Source organism: Mastomys coucha, unplaced genomic scaffold (genome assembly GCF_008632895.1).
Source record: "Mastomys coucha isolate ucsf_1 unplaced genomic scaffold, UCSF_Mcou_1 pScaffold5, whole genome shotgun sequence".
NCBI lineage: Eukaryota > Metazoa > Chordata > Mammalia > Rodentia > Muridae > Mastomys > Mastomys coucha.
Genome location: NW_022196911.1, coordinates 58,202,537 through 58,224,148, shown reverse-complemented (window position 1 = coordinate 58,224,148; position 21,612 = coordinate 58,202,537). Strand labels below are relative to the sequence as shown.

Below are 21,612 nucleotides of genomic sequence, written 5' to 3'. Positions count from 1 at the left end.
TGAAGATAGCTATATTACTGAATGCACTCTCTCAGAAAAAATAAAATAAAAACGTGATAGGAGAATCCTAACATTCATTTGGAAACACAAAGACTGTGAACACTCAACACAAGCAGAACTACACTGGCAATATCACAACTGATCTCAAATTATTCTACAGATCCATAATGACAAAACATGCTAACCATGGGAAAAACAGACAAATGGAGTAGAGGGCCCATGAATAATGCTGTGTAGCTCGAGCAACCTGATATTTGTCAATGGTGTCAAAATCAAAATTCTGTGTGAGTTCATATACTCACCACTGAAATATGGCATAGAAGGAACTATTGTATTATTAGGCCATGTGTTCATCCCTAGATTTCAACTTGTGTTTCTAAAGCTGGAAGAAAAGTCACTTCACCAACCTATGATGCATGGTAGACAGGACATCTATACATAGAAAGGTAAAACTAGATCCATAGTCCTCATTTGGCACAAAATCAATTAAAAATGAATCACAGATCTTAATGTAAGGCCTGAAACTTTGAAACTGCAAGCAGAAAACAGAGAAAATAAACACATCAAGAGAAAAGCAGGCATGGACAAGAAATTGCTTTAAAAAAAAAAAAAAAAAAAAACTTCAACAGCAAAGGATAAACCCCTGGGGAACCGCAAATGAGATCATATAAGTTTGAAACACTTGTGCACAGAAGAACAGTCACCAGAGAATGAGACCATCTCCAGAATGGAAAAAATAAAGTCCTTTCCAAATATACCCCAGACAGGAGTTAATAATATTCAGAATATATAAAAACTATAGAAATTATATACCAAATCCAAATCATCCAATCAGTAAATGGACTCAGGAGTTGTACAAACAGTCCCCAAAAGAAGGAATAGAAATGGCCTATAAATATTTTAATAGGTATTCAACATCCTTAGTCATCAGGGAAATGCAGATCAAAACCATTCTGAAATTCCATCTTACTACAGTCGAACTGGATGACATCAAGATAACAAGTGACGACAGATGATGGCAGGGGTGTGGGGGAAGAACCCTTACCCTGTTGATAGGACTGCACACTGGTGCATCCACCATAGAAGTCAGTATGGAAGTTCCTTGAAAACTCAAAATAGGAGCTGGAGAGATGTCTCAGCTGTTAAGAGAATGGCTCTCCCAGGGGATCCAAGTTTGATAATTAGTACTCACATCAGGCACCTCACAACCACCTCTAACTCCAGCTTCAGGACCCCCAACTCTTCTGCTCTCTGGGGGCACACACACTCATGTCCACATAACTCCCCAACGTGCTGTGCGCACGCAAGCGCATGCACACGCACACACACAATTTAAAATATATCTACAGCGTGACCTGGCCATACCACTGCAGGCTCTGGGCCAACATACCAAGAAGATGTACACATCCATGCTAACTGATGCACACTCTCCACAACAGATAAGAAACGAAGCTAGCTTAGCTGTCCATCAACAGACGCTTAAACAAAGAAAATGTGATATAGTTACACAATGGGCTTTTTATTATTCTCCTTTGAAGAAAAGCAAAATTATAAGATTTTTCAAGAAAGCAGATAATCCTGGAAATCGTCATGTTAAGTGATGTAAGTCAAGCTCAGAAAGACAAACCTCATACATGGGTCCTAGATTCATATGTTTATAACTGTGAATATGTAAGCCTGTATCATGAAACTTCAAAGAAGAGAGTGGGAGTGACCAGGAAGTGATCTTGTGGAAGTAGGGAAGTGTGGAAGACAAACAGAAAGTAATGGAATACATGTGACATCCAAGTAGGAAGAGGGCTAAGAGGGAAGAGGGAAGAGGGAGACCAGCAAGAGACAGCAGGATCTGGAGAGGCAATGGGGGAGAGGAACAAAGAATAAAATGTAAGCCTGGCAGTGGTAGCACAGGCCTTTAATCCAAGCTCTCAGAGTGGGGGGTTGTCAGAAGCAGGCAGAACTCTGAGTCTGAGGCCAAGCTCCTCCACAGGGTGAGTTCTAAGACAGTCAAGGTTACACAGAGACCTTGTCTCAAAAAAAAAAAAAAAAAAAGAAAGAAAGAAAGAAAGAAAGAAAAAAATGAGTGTACCCCATTATGAAATCCATTACTTGGCATTCTAACTTAACAAAAATATTTTAATGATAAATGTGTTATCACAAATTTTAATGTATTTTGAAATCTAAAACTGTCTAGGTTGAAAGATAGACAGCTTGCTTTTATGGTTCACTCTGTTCAAAGAAGACAGGCCGCCAATCTCCTGGTCATGCTCACTCAGCCACCTAGACCTCCAGCTCCTGGGTCAGACACTAGTGAGGAGGCAGGGGCTGGACACACCACAGATGCATGATCCAGGGTGTTAGGAAGGTTGATCTGCAGCGCCGGGACCTCACTGTGACAATGTCAAGTACTCTGATGGCTCTTTCTCATTTGCTGCTCAAAGATGGCAGTATACCTTCTATCACAGAATTAGTGTTCATCAAAAATGTTAGTAAATGTAAGAGTCAGGAAGCCCAGCGTCTGTATAAAAGTGCCCAAGCCCAGAGGAGCTGGGACAGGCAAATCAGTCATACTATGAGAAATGAGAACGCTTGGACATAATTCTCAATACCATTGTGAAATGGGCTTTATGCACAGGTAAGCTCTCCAACTCACCACTGAAATAGCCCTAAAATTTCTAATTGATAGAAATGTTGTAAAAACAAAACAATGCCTTAAGTAGGATGGAGGAGAGCTGTCTGCACCTCCGGGAAGTTGGCTACCCAAGGTGACTTTAGCATGCGTTACTGAGAGACACTGAGAGCAAGGAGTGAGCAGGTGGCGCAATGCGAGGGTCCGTTTGGATAATGGGGTCGTTCCCATAGAAAACTCTCTGCCCCCTTAAAGTCCCATATCCTGTCCAGAAGTGTGTTTAAAACACCGGCTACGTCAGCCATCATCTCTGGCCATGGAGCATTTACTCAGACAGGCAGTGGCTCTCCACCTGCAGCCCTGCAGCCCTGCAGCCATCACCAGTCAGCAGCTTGAGGCTGTCCCTCTGATCCGCTCTGTGGGATTCTGCTCACTGGGTGATGTCCCCACCACCACGGTCTCCAGAGCCAAGAGTCAACTGTTTATGAAAAACGCTACTGTTTTCCTCTTGGCTGTAGAATGCCATGAGAAATTTTTGTGTGGTGATGCATAAATCCCAGAAAGTTTGATTTTATAATTTGAGTTCCCTATATTGTGGGTGGTTCTTCGGCTTTGTTAGTATTTGCAAAATAGCCCTTGTCCATAAAATAAAACTGCTAAGTTCTCCCACTGAAGCACTCTGTCCCAAAGATATTCTAGGGTATGCATGAACATTCCTGTTCTAGTTGGCTGAGGTAGCTGACTCTTCAGTGAAAGACTTTTGGATTAAACTTTAGATAGATAGATAGATAGATAGATAGATAGATAGATAGATAGATAGATAGATAGATGGATGGATGGATGGATGGATGGATGGATGGATGGATGGATGGATGGATGGATGGATGGAATGTATGCCTGGGTTAGCAGAGATGGAGACAATGCTCTGCTGGGTTACAAGCCCTCTAAGAAAACCATTATAAATAGTTCCAAATAATTCATTCATCCCCGAGAAAACTTTATCCTCAGTGTTTTGCTCTATCCAAGAATTACTTCATGGACACCTGTCCTTAGGGATCTGGTGGTGCACTAGTTTGAATTCCATCCTTAAATATGTATAATGTGTGGTCAGTAGATGTGTCACAGTAAAGCAAGCCCACCAGCATGCATGCTAAAGTGTTAACAATGATTTCTAAGAAACAGAATCAGTGTTCTTTTCTTTCAGCTTCTCTATACATATTTTGGGGAGTAAATGTGTGTTGGATCTGAAACTGAAAATGTCTAAAGGAACAGCAATGTAACTGGAAGGAGCTCGTGATGGATCTGGAGCCACTGGAAGAGGTTTATGTGTGTCTGTAGTTTGGAGAGCTCAGAGTTCTGGTTCAAATGACTGGCTTCTCTGCATGAACATCTCAGGCCTATGGCAAAGAAAGATTTCCACAGAAGGATTGGCTTTATATTGTCCTGTGTGACTGAGGTAAAATACATGCATGTGTACAAGTCTCTACTTGTATCAATCTTAATCTATAAATCTTTTTAATTTTACTTTTTTGTGTGTTGCTGTATTTTAACTGTGTACCACATGGGTGTCCGGTGGTAGAGGTGAGAGGAGGATGCTGTAGCCTCCAGGGCAGGAGTTAAAGATGTTTCCAAGCCACCATGTGAACACTGGGAACCCACCCCAGTTCCTCTGTAAAGGCAACAATTGCTCTTAACTGCCAAGCCTCCTACAGGCCCCTAATTATAGTTTTAGATCTGATTTTCCTTTTTAACCAACATATAATAGTTGTATGTTTTGTGGAAGAAATTGTGCTATTCCAAAACATGCATACAATGTGTACTGATGAAATCAGAGAGATTAGCATGTCCATCAACCATTACTTTTTTGGAGCCATTGAGGTCCTATCCTCTTATTCTTCAGAAAACATGTAATGGGTTATTATGGTCTGGAAACATCCCACCATACTGTAGAACACTAGAAATTTTAAAGAACTAGGCAATGAATAGATGGATGTCATATGATGAAATAGATAGGCATGTGAGTGGATTAATGCATAGATGGATGATAGGTGGATGGATAGATAGATAGATAGATAGATAGATAGATAGATAGATAGATAACCAGATACCATTGCTAGCTCACTAAAAGGGAGCAAGCAAGAAGACTTCCTTTATCTGACCACTGACTCTAGGCTCTCCATTTATTGTTTTTACCAGGATAAATAGCCCAGAGAAAAGGCAATTAACATTGCCTTAGAGAAGCTAAAATCATGGCCATATGAAAGAACGTGATATTACCGAGAGGGGGAAATAGATGAGGGGAAGGAAGTGGTAGAGTGGAGACAGCCAGTACAGCTGGGTTTTTGGTTCTTTTTTTTTTTCCCAAAAGGAGGAAGGACACAGCATAAAGCTGCCTGAACAGCTGCTGTGTCCTTGAGCAGGAAGACATAGAGCAGTGGAAAGAAGAGGGGGCCACATTAATCGGGATCTTCAACATCCCACTCACTTGACTTCAGGAAAACGTTCAGTAAAAAGTTATGTTCCTCTCCTATGTATATAGGACTTGGTGCTATACACTTCATTGGGATAGATTAGCTGAGATATGCAACCTACCTCTAAAGTTAGAAGGCCCAAATTTAGCCAGTCCAAGAATTCTCCTCCTTTGCTAGATTGGAAATTCAGTTGGCTCAGAAGATAAGGTGGTACCCCCTGAGCAGTACCTGGCAGTACCAGGCATCCCCAGGCAGCGATCTCTTCTTTGTTTAGCACTGTGGAGCAGCCAAAGTCAGTTTTTCCCAGAGGCCCCAAGGGCTCCACCATCTTCCTTGAGAGACTCTGGATAAGTGCTTCAAATTGGCTGCTGCCCTAATTGCAGGTTTCCTTAAGGCTGCTGTACAAAGATCCACAAAGGGAGGAGCACTCTGTAGCAGGAGTTTGCTGTGTCCATAGTTCCAGAGGCTGGAAGTCTAGATCAAGACAGCTGGCTGGCATTTGCTCTAGAGCCATGGTTCTCAACCTTCCTGATGCTGAGACCCTTTAATACAGTTCCTCACATTGTAGTGACCCAATCAGAACATTATTTTCATTGCTACTTCATAACTGTAATTTTGCAGCTGTTATGAATCATCATATAAAATCTGTGTGTTTGCTGATGGTCTTAGGTGACTCCTGTAAAAGGCTGAGAGCCGTTGCTCTAAGGACCATGAGGAGTCTTCTTCGTGGTCCTCTTTTTGACACATGCACAGCTTTCTCCAGTTTCCAATGCTGTTTTCCCTGGACCTCTGCCTCAGCATCCAAGATCCCCCTTTCTGTTAGTCACACTGGTTTAGGGCCCACCCTGATGATCACATTTGACATGATTATCACTATAAGCACCCTGTCTCCAAATCAGGTCACATTCCAACATACAAGGGGTTAGGACGTGGGCATACACATTTGGGGAAGCAATGGACCCTCAGGGAGCCTGGGTTCAACTTCATTTCCACAGCTGCCACCTTGGAGGTCACTCCTGCGTAATCTGTCCCCTTTCTCTTTACACATGTCCAGCCTCATATAGTTGCTTGTAGCTGTTTCCAAGGAAGGGGGAGAGAGAAATGCAGTGAAGGCAAGTGGCCCTTTGGCACACACCAGCACCCTAACCCCACCCTCAGCCCCAAACACAGGTACCCGTCTTTCACCCATTCAGTACGACCACTGTCCACATTTTGCTTCATTTGGCAGAAAAGTTCCATAATTGCAAAAGTAAATACATATATTCTATTCATACATCCATAAATATATAATAAATACATACATGTTTATGTATTTGCCTTAGTTAATGAGTTCTCCATGCATATAAAATCATTCAACCTACAAGCTTCTCTTACTGTGCGCTGGGAATGAGTTCACAGACATCCTAAGGACACTAAGGTCTATGAATGTTCCAGTCCCTTCTGTAAGACATGATATTTGCTTGTAAGTCACACACATCCTCTCTGCCCATTTACCACTTCCAGGTATTCTGCTTTGCGGTTTTGTTGTTGTGATAAAGACCATAACCAAAAAAGCAACCTGGGGATGACAGGGTTTATTTCATTTTACAGCTTGCAATCCATCATAGAAAGCAGCTAAAGAGGGAACTTAAGGACCTGGAGGCAGACACTGAAGCAGAGACCATGGGGAAACATGGCTTGCTCCACGTGGCTTGCTTAGCCTACTTTCTTATAGAACCCAGGACAACCTGCCCAGGGGTGTCACTGCCCCCAACTATCTGAGCACTGTCCTGTTGTTAAAGTCCCTCTGAGGCTCACTTACTGAATGGCTCCTTTGATTGCCATCAAGATAGGACATTACTATCCCATAAGAGAACTTCTGGGCTCCCATGAGAGGTGTCTGAATTTCTGAGCCTGCTGCCAGCTCTGACGAGCGTTAAGACTGAGGGGTGATATTCTGTGTGTCCGGCTTGCTCAGCATGCTTAGGGGCCCCAAGCCTGGGCATTCCAAGGCCTCAGGTTGCATGTCAGTGGTGTATCCAAGCAGCCAACTGCTGGCAGTCACTCTGAATATCTTCTTGGGGGACAGCATGTACTTTCTGAGGCAGGGAGCCGACAGGTCAAAGTATATGGTTTCCTCAACACTCAGCTCCTTCTTCCAATGAGGAGTCTGTGGTCATCCAGTCTTAGCAGAGGCTCTGGGCTGCCCTGACTCTGTCAGCTCTGTCTGAAGAGACCGTCATAAGTATACCAGCACCCTTGCAGGATTTTAAGTTCAGTTGCATTACTTTTCATTTCTCCCCCAGAGAAGTGAAAACTTATAGTTCTTTGGAAAGTTAGTTACGTCAAATGACGTTTTGCTGGGGCACGCAGGTGAAAGGATGTCTTGCTAAAGCAAACATGTGAAAGACTGTTTTCCTGAGGCAGACACAGTAAAAGGATGTTTGGATTTGGCAAACACATAAAAGGACACCTGATGAAGAAGTATAAATATGATCCCACAGACAGTGGGACGCAAGCACTAAACATTGGTTTGGTTTCCTCTGCCTCATTATTCTTCACTAACAATACATGTGTATTGCTTTGCCTACATAATATTATTAAGCTCAACTTGTGATAACGCCGCTATTGAGAGAAACCCATCGAAGAACTGCTCGTGAGGTTCCTGCGGCAGCTTGTCACTTCGGAGGCCTGGCCTCAGGTTAGTTGGTGATCCTGGCAGTTTCTTCAGGATTAAACTACTTGCTGAAAGGACTGGACTGTAACTGCCGGTTCATGCCTGGGGTCTTCCAGCCTACAGGACTGGTCTGCAGCTGCTAAGTCGTGCTTGGGGTTTGCTATAGGACTGAACTGCTGCCCAAGGTCGAGCTCGCCCCCAAAGAACTACTGCTGAACAAGTCGACTTCCCCCATATCCTAATAACTTTTCTCTTCCACTGCCTCTGCTGAGTGGTGGGCTAGAGGAGAGGTTGAATCCTTATAAAAAGTAAGTTGCAAAAAAAGTACACCTTCATCCCAGTCCAGGAGTGTCACTAAAAGGACACTGAAAGTCAGTTTGTGGAAACATGGGAGCTCCGTCTCTACCGATCTCTCTGTAAAGTCACTATCATGTTCCTTCCAGCTCCTGTCCCCTACACATCACTTTTTTTTTTTTTTTATCAATTTCTTTGGCATCCAGTTCACTTCTTACTAGTGAGTATTTCTAAGTACACCATCCTAACCTGCCTTGGGCTCTTCTCCGATGTGTTCGTCTGGCAGGCCCCCCGGCAGTGAGGCTTCCTTCGAAGTACATTGTCGTTTGCAATGTGTAGTTGTTGGGGAATGAATGCAGTCTGAGCCTTGTTCTAAACTGTCTCATCCACTCCACAAGACTGCAGAGTTAGCACCAAGAGAGGTCTGAGTCCAAGCCAGTTACACTCGGAGTCAGCAATGCTTCCAATTTTAGATCTCCTGTGAGTTTGGAACAGTTGCATTTAGGATAATATATCTAAGGGATGGGACCCTGGTAGCTCAAATGAGAATGACTGCCATCAGTCTGTGTAGTTGAATGCTTGGTCCCCAGTTGGCAGGACTTCTTGGGGAGGATTAGGAGGTATGGCTTTGTTGGAGGTTTGTGTGTCACTGGGGAAGGCTTTTGAAATTTCAAAAGCCCATGCCATTTCCAGTTAGCTCTCGATGCCTCATGCTTGTGGATCAACATGTAAGCTAAGCTTAGCTACTCCTCCAGTGTCATGCCTGCTTGTCTGCTGCCATGCCTTCTTCTGTGATGGTCACAGAGGCTCACCCTGGAACTGTAAGCACACAATAAACTCCTCTATAAGTTGCCTTGTTTGTGCACTTTCCTCTTTCTTTTTATCTTCCTTTCCTCCTTCCTTCCTCTTTTTTTCCTATACTGCCTAATATTTTTAATGTAGTTGTATTTTGATGGTAGTCTATCATATGAGATCAGGCATGGAGTTTTCTGCCTGTGGAATCATGTTAACATGCAAAACATTTCCAATGCAGGTATATTATGGATTTGGGACTTTTAGATTAAATGCTCAACTTTTAACTTTTAACCAAGCCCAGGGACTGTGGACAAGATCCAACAATGACACCGAAGTGGAAGTTGGTTAATACTGGTCCAGGATTACTGTGCATCTAAGAGGTAGAGAATTTTTCCAGTATGTGTAAGGCCCTATAGTTCAAAACCAGTACCACAAGATAGATAATAGATGGATAGATGAATGATAAACAGATATATGATTGATGGATAGATGATATATAAGCAGACAGATGATAAATAGATATGGATGGTAGTTGATAGAGATGATAGATTATAGATAAATATAGGCAGATGATAGATATGTGATAGATTAGATAGATGATAGATAGATAGATAGATAGATATAGATAGATAGGGATGGATACCTTCCACAAACATTCAATTGCTTGACAAACATACACAAAATACTTTCTTTTTCTCTGTTTTTGTACTATTCCACTCAAACACAAGTCGACTTTCATTCCATAGAGCACAGACCTTGGTTTTAGGCTATGATGAGAAAGCATTGTTGTGAACGTTGTGGCAATGGCACTGGTGCAGCATTCTGTACATAACACATGTGTGTGGGCCAGGGATGGACTACATGGGTGTTGTACATCACATGTCTTCTTACACAAAATAGCAAAGCTTCCTGGTCCTTCTCTGGAATCCCCGCAGGGAAGTCCACACTGAACTGGAACCAGAAACCACTGAGTCCACTCTGCCCAACAGCTCTCCTACATCAGCATCTCCTGGAGCCACAGTGAACTTCGTTTTAGCTCCCTTCAAGTGATCTACTTCTGGGGCAGCATTTTTTGCCTTTGAGAATTTAGTCAGAAGTGTTGTATCAGAGCACAGGCACCTACTTCCAGGGATCGCAAACACCACTGGCTTGCCAAGCTGTACTCTAACATTCTTCAGGCCACTTGTCAGTCATTGTAATTCCTGTCTCCTTGCCAAGGTTCTTGCAGTCACAGCCCACTCTTCGCTGATTTGATTTGATGATCCATATGGTGACAGCAAGCTACAGAGAAAGATGTCTCCTCTATTAAAGAGTTTTGGGAGGGCCTCCTCTTTTAGTACATCGATTTTACATTGATTATTTCTATAAAAGTGAGGGGAGCATAAAATACACATACACACATACACACATGCACACATACACACATGCACACATGCACACATACACATACATACACACATGCACACATGCACACACACACACATATACACACATGCACACAAACACCTGAACCGCAGTGATAGCCAGTTTCTGAAGTGTGACCTCTCCACTAGTGGGCAATTTTAACCTACTAACATAATGTCCCTGATTGATGTGTACAGTTGCCACTACTCTTAATGAGATTTTACAGTGAGCTAGAAACCTTTTTTAGACTCACTGAATCCTTACACATGGCTCTGATAAAAATGGGGATAATATAAACAGCCTCCTCACGGTGTCCATGGGGCTTGAATGAGGTAATACACAGAGTCCACAGCAGTGTCTGCCACTCAATGAACACAGCCATAATTCTCATTGTCTCTTGCTTGTGAAGCAGGTCTTCACTTCACAGGTGGCAGGATCCCTGCCCTGGTGGGCATGCATGGGTGGAGCCAAGATCCCTGAGCCCCCAGCTGCTCTACCAAGGAAGGCAGGACACACTTCATCTTTACACTGAGCAACTGATGTCCAAGACTCCCCTGAGATTGATGCAGTGAAGTCTAGGAAGAGAGACATGTTCCTAAAGTGGGAGGATCTTTTGCAATAGAAAGAGCATTGAGCTATAAAGAAAAATATAGAATAAGTGAGCACAAGTCCCTTCCAACTGACAGCAATCCAGCCCTGGATCACCTCTGCAGCATCAACACCCCTGAAGACATTCCACAGGCCAAGAGGCTTGCTCCTGGTGCAGGCCCAGCAGACACTTAGGAGCTGTGATTGACACTTGAACTCACAGGGAGGATGCTGAGGTGGCACTGGGCTGAAGGCAGGTGACTTTTCTCTCACCTGAGCAGGGCTCACAGCCTCATTCACTCAAACGAAAAAGCTCACAGCCTCACGGCCACCCTTCCTTTTGTGTCAGCGTGGCCTCTGAAAATAGGAGGGAAGGGCCCAGGGTCTGTGCATTGCCACTGGCTGTGTGAAGCTGACTGGACACATCCTGGACAAGAAACAAAGTTTAAGCACCTGCAATGCCTGTGGTATAAGAATTCAAGCACATAGATGTTTGGAGGAAGGGGACAGGCATCCCACACGTGACCCAAATGATTCCCAGGTAAGTGTTCCCATGAGTCAGGCTCTCTTGTAGCTGCTTCTCCAAGAAGCCAAGTTTTACTTCCCGGACCTCGCAAAGCAGCTCAGAAAGCCATGGTCAGAGGCACACAATGGGAGCCTGTGTCTGTGGACGCTTCAGGATTCTGTAAGAAAGAAGCAGAGAAGGAAAAATGTGTAAAGATCTGCTTTTGTTTCCTACACTCACCCACTCCAAACATTAACCTCATACCAACCTCCCACTGCCCATGAGGGCCGCAGGAAGCCTCTACAACACAGAGCAGCTAAAGGAAGTGGATAGGCTCTAGCTTGGGCCACAGGGTGGCCCCACAGTCTATCCAGTGCACCCTGGGCAGCCAATCAAGGAAACCAAGGTGAGAGTTCTTTCTGATTTGAATTTTCTCCCTTCCTTTCTTCTTCCTATTTTAAAAATAGTATTGAGACTGCTATCTAAGTTGGAAAGCTCAAATTCTGGCCCTTCCTATTATACCTACCGGAGACAACCACTTCACCACTTCAACAGTTCACACAAGCAAAACTGTGTGGCCTGGGAGAACTGAGGGCCGGCAAGAAGATTGCTACTTTCTGTGTGTCTTTTCTCCTCAGTGTGACAAATTACCTGACAGAGGCAAGCCATGAGGAAAGCTTTATTCAGGCGCACAGTTCCAGAAGGTATGGTCCACAATAACCAGGAAAGCCTAGAGGCTAGAGTGACGTTGGCCATTGTGGTGGGGACTTGCAGCCATGATTCATTCCCATCTTGTTAGGTAGATCAGGAGTCAGAGCCAGAAGTAGATACCACATTCAAGCCAAGGCCAAAACAACAATTAGGTTAATGAACAAAACAATAAGAGGGGGCGTAAAAATGAAAAACAAAAGGGCCAGGCAAAGCATTTGCTTAGTATGCACAGGGTCCTTCTGCTTCACAGGAGGAAGGGAGGAGGCCAGGTACGCTCTAGGGCACTCTATGGCCCTGTCCACGGCAGCTAGGGAACTGAAACCCAAACACCATCAAGAGGACTAATAGTCAGACACGAGCAGGATTGCACACTCACAGACATTGGGAAGGAGATGATGACTTTCTGTGCTCAACAAGCAACAAGTGCTGAGGTTTCAGAGAGTTTGGAAAAGCAAGAGCAGAACGCTGTATTATAGAATGTGTTAGTATGTGGATGATAGGTTGAGGGTCCTGTATGCATTCAGGGGTCTATGCTTTACTAAGCAACCACTATGGATCAGGCACTGTTCCACGCACTACGAACACCGCAGTGAACAGAACAGACAAATCCTCTGCTCTATTCATTCATTCAATGAAAGCGAACAACAGTAAACAGTAGGTGGAATCTATGCTGTGTTGTACTGAGCAGAGGTGTGGAGTAAGAAGGTAGGCACCTTAGAGGAGGCACTCAGGAAATAGCAGCACACATGGGAGGAGACATGGAGAGTATGCCAGAGAACCAGGCAGCTGGGGAGGGAGGTTCCAGCAAGAAGAAGGGCTGGTAGGGAAGCCTGGGGAGGGAGCTTGGTGTGGGTGAGGCTCAGCAAGGTCACAGGGGCTCAGGCAGAGCTACTGAATGGGGGAGCTGAGGGAGGTGGAGAGGCCCAACAGGTTGTTTGTTGGACTTTTACAGCAAAGGGCGTGTGAAGTGATCTTAAAGTTCTGCATATAGACTAAGAGCACGTCCCAAAATATGTACACCAACCCATCAATGTTGCCTTTAGGAAGCTGAATATGGCTCAGGGGATTCTGTTGTATTCCATTTATTGAACTCGTGTGTGTGTATGTGTGTGTGTGTGTGTGTGTGTATGTATGTGTGTGTGTGTGTGTGTGTGTTTGTGTGTGTCTCTGTATTTGGGTCTGTGTGTGCGTGTGTGTGTGTGTGTATGTCTACGTGTATGTCTGTGTGTATCTATGTGTCTGTGTGTGTCTATGTGTGTGTGTGTGTCTGTGTATGTGCATGCATATGTGTTCATATGAGTACATGTGCACACGTGTCAGTGTCTATAGAGGGCAGAGGAAGGCATCTCCAGTCATCCTCCCCCTTATCTTCCAATATTTTTACTTATTCTTTGAATTTTTCATACATTTATAGTATATTTTGATCATGTTCATCTAGCATTACCTCTCCCTCCAATGCCCGGTAGTATCCCAGACCCCACCAACCTTCCAACTACATCCCTCCTTTTTTGTTATTAATAAAGTACTGCTCCTATACGCAACAATGTGGAACCATCCAATGGGGGAAGGGGCTATCTAAAACTCTACTTTGGTTTTTGTGACCTCTCTCATTGGACCCAGAGCCCATCCCTGGGCTAGGCTGGCTGGCCAATGAGCTCCAAGGATCCACCTGTCCTCATATCCACACGCTAAACAGCCCCGAGGTTTCATACAACAACACATGTCCCTGGAGATCCGTGCTTGCATCCCTACATTTTGCTGACTGAGCCATCGCCCAACCTGTTCCTGTTTCACCAAGCATATTCATTTGTTGCTCTAGTCTGTGCCTCCAATGAGCTGACCTCACCTTCTATGTGCCTGCCCTCTCCACTGCGGCAGAACAAGTTACTGAGGTCGAGGTGCTTCAGACACTGTCTTTTCCTCCTTTGTTGTGTGTTGGTTTGGTTAGTTCTTCAAGACAGGGTTTCTCTGTGTAGCTCTGGCTGTCCTGGAACTCATTCTGTAGACCAGGCTGGGTTTGACAGAGATCTGCCTGCCTCTGCCACCCAAGTGCTGCAATTATAGGCATACACCACCATGGACCAGCTAAGCACTCTGTTTCCAATGGTAGCAGCTTCACTGAGTGGTTCTGTAACGGAGTGAAGCTGGAATGTGCCCAAAGGCTCCCATGTTGAAGGCTTTGTCTCCCCGACCCAAGTGCTGCAGAGATCATGAGGGCACTCAGCTCATCAACGGGTGAAGCTATTGATGAGTTCACAGTGGACTGGCCTGTGCCTGTGAAGAATGCCCCTCTCTCCTCTTCTCTTCTCCCTTTCTGACTCTTGGCCACCACAAAGTAACTAAGGAGCTTCCTCAGACTCAGAGAAAGCAAGGAAACTAGCCCACCGTGTACTGAGACCTCTGAAACCATGGGCACAAATAAGCTCACTCTCTTCTAAGCTTGGAAAGCTATTTTGTCACAGCTACAAAATGGTGGCTAGCACACTGAGCTGAGAGAACCTCATTATTGCAGAGTTACTAGCCAGGGTTGCTGTCGTAAGCCACCATGTGGCTCCTGGAAATTTAACCGGCATTCTCAAAGAGCATCCGATGCTACTAACTGCTGAGTCACCTCTCCGGGCCCTCAATGCTGTTCTGCTAAGTGTAATGTCTCCATTGGGCACACACACCAGACAGAATCTTACTTATCCTGCCACACCAAGGGAAAGTGTCTCCTTTCAGAGGTCCCAGCATAGCTGCAGATGTGATTATACAGCTTTAGGGGCCATCACCTACTTCATGTCACTGCAAATTTCTATGTTTATTGAAACAATTTTCAGCTCATGGCCAAAAAGCCTTAATTCAGTACAGTCCAATTCATAACTCTAATACAAAACAGTGATGTGTTGAAATAGGTACATCTCAACTAGAACCCTGCCTCAGGAGCCCCACGATTCACCTTACCCAACCCCCCTGTCAGTCCTAGGCCTCAAGCGGGAAGACTCCCTCACCCACATGGGCCTGCAGCCCAAATCTTCAGGCTCACTATGCTTCAAGTCACATAGAGCTTCCCAGGAGCTGCCAACACTGATATCTGCGAGTTCTGTTTCTAATCGGGTCAGAATTCCACGGCTGCTTGCTGGGCACGTGTCCTGGGTGGTGCCTGCACCATGCCCTCTTCAGAGGGGTTGTGATCTGCCAACTTGAGGAGGATCCAGAGTGAGGATTTTGGATCTGGGAGGATCATGACACCCATGTGGTGAGATCACGTGTCTAACTGGGAAAGGCTGAGGTCTGGAGGATGGTGTCTTTTCTTTATTTGGAGTTGTAGTGTGTTCCCATAAGTCTCTGAATCCCAGAGCAGGTTTCCCTCAGGAGCTGTCCTTCAGTACTGGCATCAAGTGAGAAAGTTAAATACATTGTGTGCCCTTCCATACAAACAGCATCCTCCATATCCATAGGTACTATGTCCAGAGTCAACAAACTTGATAGACAATATTTTTTTGTTTTTTTCGAGACAGGGTTTCTCTGTGTAGCCTTGGCTGTCCTGGAACTCACTCTGTAGACCAGGCTGGCCTCGAACTCAGAAATCCACCTGCCTCTGCCTCCCGATTAAAGGTGTGCGCCACCACCACCCTGCAATAGACAATACACAGAGAGCCTTTTATTGTCGTTATTCATCAACTACACAGAAGAGTAACATTTACATAATCTTCACATTGCCATATTTATAATCTAGAGGTGATATAAAGTAGATAGAGGACCAGGTAGAGTCTTTTGTTCTGCTAAACTCTTATGAAGCCTCGGCTGTTCTGTTATGCTAGATGGGGCAAGACAGACAATAGGAAGTACCCTGCTGAATGTTGTCATTGTCTTTTCCAGGCCACAGAACTAGACACAACTTAGGAACAAAGCGTCAGTGTTACCAGTGCCATTGTGTCTGTGATGGAGAAAATCAGGAAGGTATTGATAGGAGAAAGGTGCAGGAGGCTACAACTTCTCTAAGATTAACAGAGGCATTGCAGGGTTTAGAATTCACATGGATGTACTGAGATCCATGTTCAAGGTGGAGCTGGCCTTTAGCACAGAGCAGAAATGAAGCTTAGGTTGTGGCCCCTGAAAGTGTGCCTGTCTCACAGCAACCAGCATTCTGCCGCCCTTCTCCCCAAGCCTTCAAGGTTTGGCCTTTATGCCCTACAAAGAGCTATACTTTGGGAATCTGCAAGAGCCCCAGTGGCAATGTTGAAGTAAAGGAAGATAATTCTTTTTCTGGGATGATACTGGATGGCAAGTGGCCATGGAGACAATTTTGTGGAATATGCAAGCATCCCCTAGCGTTTGGCAGGAAGTGCTTGGGAACTTCCCACTGTCCTCAGGATGAAGGCTCCTCCTCCTGATAACTGCATATGTAAAGAACACACCCTCCTAAAGTTTGCAGCAGTCAGAATCCTCTTTCACAGATTGTAAGAAAACCAGGTACTTACAAGTTACATCATTTTATTTTGCAATCAATCACACACACACACACACACACCCCAGTGGAGATCAAAAGGTAAAGAAGGAAGATAAAGGAGGGAAGGAAGTAGACAGAGAGGGAAGGAAGGGAAAGTAGGAAGTAGATGAGGAAAGGAAAGGGAGGAAGGAACAAAGGAAAAGGAAAGTACCATGTCAATAAAGAGTAATGTCAAGATTAAAGTGCACCCCATGCCCTCGCTACAGAGATCAGGAAAAGCAAGCGGGCTGCAGAGAGAAGACGTGAAGGCCAGAACTGGCATTTCTGCATGAGAGAACTAGGGAAATGGAGGTTGGCCTCTGAAGGCTGCTAGAAGCTAGGGCCTGGCACCTGCCCACATCTCCGGTGAACACTCCAGAGCCCTCAAGGTCTCCTTTGTCAATGCTCAGCCCAGTCTTCCAGGACAGAACACCAGGCTGAGAGTAAGCTCTGGGACAAACTGCAAATGCTTGGCCCTTCCTCTGTGCTGTCACTAGGACTGGAAAGGGAGATGCTCTCACTGAAAGGCAGCCTGAACTAAGAATCAGCTCCATGGTGCTACAGAAACAAGCATGGAAACCGGGGCTGAATATAAACTGAAGACGGCCCTGCAAAGTTTTAAAAACTCACCCAGCCACGAAAATTCAATTTGGCCGAAGCTTCGACATGACCTCACTCTCTTTTATGAGCAGCTGTCCTGACACTAATCCTGCCTCCTCCCAGAATCCCCTCTGCATGAGGGAGAGAGGTCATGAGCCCTCAGCAAATACACTCTTCCAGTGCCCCCTGCTTCGGCAAAGCACTCCTTATGCTGCCCGGTCGGGATGCTTGGCCAGTGTCTCCACCACAAAAATAGAATCCCATGTCTGCCATGTCCACCCAAGGCCCTGGCACGCTGCCTGGCACAAGCAAGCACTTGGTGTGCATTTGCAGGATGCCTGTCAGCATGCTGCATTAGGGCTGTGAAGTTATGTCCCTTCTGATAAAGGCTAGAGAAAAAAAAATAATAAGCTTGGAATTTCACCACGCAGGCTTGAAAGGCTTTTTAAAGGGATAGACTAACCATATGTCTTATGTCCCATCTTCCTTCTGTTTTCCCAGTACCCTAAAAGAAAAAGTACATAGAAGGTACCCATTATTATTATTTAAATAATAGTATTAAGACTAGGAGTAGAGTTCACAGCAAGGCAGCCTATTCCCACCTACAAAAAAAAAAAAAAAGTGTGTTTACCAACCTCTTGTCACTGAAGAAGTCTCTTCTCGGTACTTTCTGTTTTGAGTCTTAGAACTTGCTCTTAAAAACTCCTTACTCAATATTTGAGCACCAGTTCTGGCCCAGTACATATACTACACTCCAGGAGTTACAGGAGAATGTAGCCAGACTTCTCCAATACCTATGGGGACACAGGACAGAGCAAGCTGGCCACATGAGGAAGGGACACAAGTAAAGCTGCTTTACAATATACCCTGGGCTCAACAATTGCAGACCAACGGGCCTGTTACTGATACAAATTTGAGGCCATTCTGGGAAAGTACTGAAGTGAACACACACGGTGCTGAGCTCCTTAGGGTCCAAGGCTCTCTTACTTCTGTTATCACCCACTTACCAAAGCAAGCACGTCCCAGGATTCTGAACACTAAGTAGACACAGACAGGTTCCAGTGTGCAAAAGTGTGAATAGAGAATCAGCCAGCAAAAGTGTGAACAGAGAGTCAGCCACACGCAGGCTAGTTCCCTCCAGTTGCAGCTGGCTCTCGAACCATCGGTTCTCTACAAAACTATCTGCCCACTTGGCCCATGTGCAGAAACGGTGCCAGGAGACAAGTTCCCAACTTGTCTGAAATCCTGTGACATATCAGGCCCCTCTCTCTACTGAAAAGAATGGGTTGCTCTGGGTCGCTGAAAGGTTGAAATGGAGACAGGAAGTGAGTGAGTCAGTAAAAGAACCACCCAGAAATGCCAGAGGTGGGGTGGGAATTTTTATGGCCTCTGGAATATAAAGTTAAGGTCACAGCACCTATACTCAGGTTGTTCATCCACAAGGAGGCAGCTCCACATGGAGAAATCAGCCATGCTTAAAGTGAGGCATAGAATACGGAGTGATGAAATTCCAAGTGTATTCCATAACCTTTACTGGAAGCAACATAATTTCATAGTTAATTTGTCTCTTGTTTCATGTTTGCAGTGTTCTGCCAAGCATCCTGCAATGTGTGACAAGGGTCAGGACCCTGTGCATACACAATACAGGTGTTCTATATTGCCTCCTGGCTCTTCCCAAGAACCCGGCCATGCCCCCTAGAGATCTAGTAATGTCACCCTGTGATTTCCAAATTGTTGGCTGAGGCCCTGGGTTCCAGAGAAGAGAGATAGGAGCCAGAGGGGGGTGGGTAAGAATTAGGAAGAGGTTTTTCAACAAACAGAAACTCAGCTTTGGGCTTCAATCGGGTCTCCATCTCCTTCCCCTCCCCCACAGCCCTCCCATGGCTTTCTCAGTCTGTGCTCTATCTGCCACAGATAACTTGAGAACTCAAAAAAAAAAAAAATGTGCCCTTTGGCCTGTACATACAGATGGAGATTCCTTAAAAGATTCTAGGTGTTGGTGGGGGTGGGGGTGGGAAGTGACTTAAAGCAAAAAGAACCAAGTGGTGCAGATGGCCTCCGTTGGCTTGGACACAGCTTAGAGAACACTTTGTCATCTTTTTACTACAGCTGCTGACACACACGCACAAAGCATGGCTAGAGGGCTAGGGCGTTTAAGGCTTCTTGTTCCTTATCTCCAGGGATGTGTGGTCAGTAACTGATTGGGATTCCAGTGCAGGGAGCTGGTCTCTGTCCTGTGCTGGGCTTCTCTACTTCCCATGTTTGCTTAGTTACCTTGAAGGAGCCCAGGCAAGGCCCAGAAACTCTCTGACTTAGGGGCTTGTTATGTTCTCCATGTCCTACAGGAGGAAGCTACATAACTGTGTGACAGTTACCCCTCCTGCAGAAGGACACTGGACCACAAAAACAAAAAGGCGCATTGAGCATTGCTACGTCCACCTCACTTCAGCATGGCTCACAAAGTATCTACTCTCTCCGCTTCAGCCTCATATCTATCTCTCGTTCCAGTTAGAGAGCTCAGGCAACTCCCAAATACCTATACCAGAACTTCTGTTCAGGAAATTTCCCTGGAGATTCCTGCAGCCTCTTCTCTTTGGGGCAGGCCTGATCTCCATTAAGATGTGTCCCAGGCCACAGCTAAGGAAACTCCAGAATGTAGAACTGCTTGATGCCCGAAGCAAAACCCATCAGCAGCTTGGATATACTGTGGACGCTAACCATCAACTGTCTGGCACCCCTTTGGAATTTGCGAATGGTAAATATCAGATTGTGCACAGGGAGCCAAGGAATCTATGTAAAATGGCTGAATGAAATGTGTCAGAGTGTGGCCTTACTTACCAACCACCTAGACAGGCTAAGAAAGTGTGCGTTCTGATTCTACACACACTGCAAAAGCAAAAAAAAAAAAAAAACAACAACAAAAAAAAAAACCCATTGCAGCAACTCGGCTGAGCAAAAACCACCACACAGAGAGGAGATAAATAAGAGGTGTCTATGGACTGTGAGACATCAAAGAAAGCCAGCTTCTTCTTCAAGATGAGCGTTCACTGTGCTCAGAGTAACCTGAGACACTCCAGGCCTCCCTGGTTTGAACAAGTCGATGAGGTTACGTAGAAATAATCCACATTCCACTTCATGCACACTCTGATGGCTCCAGATGGATGTCAGGATCCTGGAAAGGCTCCATGCTTATTTCTGGAAACATCAGAGATGAACAAAGTTAGTCCCAACAAGTGTGCTCTGGGCTTTCCTAGACCTCAAGATTTCAAGGCTACATACACCTAAGGTAATTGGGGCCTGTGTGCTGGTGGGTTGTGAAGTCTGAGACATTTCCTCCTCTTTGTCTAGGTACTCTAGGACCTCCAGAACTCTAGCCACAGCATTCTCTGGGGAGAGGGGCCCACTGGTCCATGTCCCCATAGCCCTTAAGAAAGTCTGAACCAGTTGACACATCAAAGCATTGCCCTGTAAGTCACTGAGGCTAAGGAGAATTTTGCAACTAGTAACCAACAATTCCTTATATGTCCAGCTAATCCTGCCCAGCAGTCTCTTCCCTGGGACAATTCTTCTTGGAAATATAGCAAGAGATGCTCAAGCCCCTAAGTGGCCAGATCCCAGTGTGTCCCGACCTAGACTTAAACTGAGTTCTCCATTTCAAAAGGATTTGTATTTTTTCCCTTTATTAAAGACATCTCATGGACAAAGTTCAGGTGCTTTCCATGAAGGTAGAAGGTATGAATGGCATCTCTGGCTCATGCCTATGTTGTTACACTAGGCTGAGAACTAAATTATTCTACATCATGCTAGCTGGGATTGATTACTATAGAGTTGGTTTTTTGTTTGTTTGTTTGCTTGGTGGTTGGTTGGTTGGTTGGGGGTATTTTTGATTTTTTGCTTTTGTTGTTATTTTGGTTTTGGTTTTTTTTGTTTTTTGTTTTTTGTTTTTTTAGAATTTATCAAGTACAAAGAAAACAATACCTATATATGCCTATCCAAATTGCCACATAACTCTGCCCTTAAAGCCATTGGGAGGCAAGACTACAGTAGCTTCAGATCCCTGGTAACATTCAAGAAGGAGCCTTAATCCATGTGCTCCCAGATATACCCTGGCCAGAAATGCCCATAAAGGAATAAAAGAGGTGGTTGGTCTTTTTGCTTGCTTGCTTGCTTGCTTGCTTGGTTTTTTAAACTTGCTCTGTTTGTTTTGAGCCAGAGCTAAGTAAGTAGGCCATCATTCTTCTACCTCAGTCTCCAGCTCTGAGTGCTTGAACTACAAGTGTATACCACAGCATCGAGGTCCTAAGATAAATACTCTCTTTAGAATGTATCATGTGCCTCTAGGACAGAAACTATACTTATTGAGATCCACCAGAAAAATACCTACAGTTTTGTAGAACTCATACTGGCCAAGGGTTAAAAACATGGGACTGGATTGGGAGCTTCAATTTGAAAGTGGTGTTTGGGCAGAACTTCATAGGAGGAATCAGAGAC

The 21,612-nt window shown here is 44.9% G+C and overlaps 1 protein-coding gene and 1 long non-coding RNA gene across 11 annotated transcripts in view; one reads left to right on the top strand and one right to left on the bottom strand.

Moving 5' to 3' along the window:
• The first annotated feature begins 11,542 nt into the window (after positions 1-11,542).
• LOC116078294 overlaps positions 11,543-21,612 on the top strand; it is a 14,624-nt gene continuing 4,554 nt past the window's right edge. The window contains exons 1-2 of the long non-coding RNA XR_004113495.1: positions 11,543-11,745; positions 12,611-12,740. This is a non-coding gene — a long non-coding RNA (uncharacterized LOC116078294). The remainder of the gene's footprint in view (positions 11,746-12,610; positions 12,741-21,612) is intronic.
• Cdrt4 (CMT1A duplicated region transcript 4) overlaps positions 20,095-21,612 on the bottom strand; it is a 40,208-nt gene continuing 38,690 nt past the window's right edge. For all 10 annotated transcript variants that reach the window (XR_004113483.1, XR_004113484.1, XR_004113485.1 and 7 more), the window contains one exon: positions 20,095-20,316. Coding sequence is in view for 1 of the 10 variants with exons in the window: in XM_031353381.1 (XP_031209241.1) it covers positions 20,311-20,316 (6 nt within the window). In the remaining 9 variants the exon portion in view is untranslated. The remainder of the gene's footprint in view (positions 20,317-21,612) is intronic.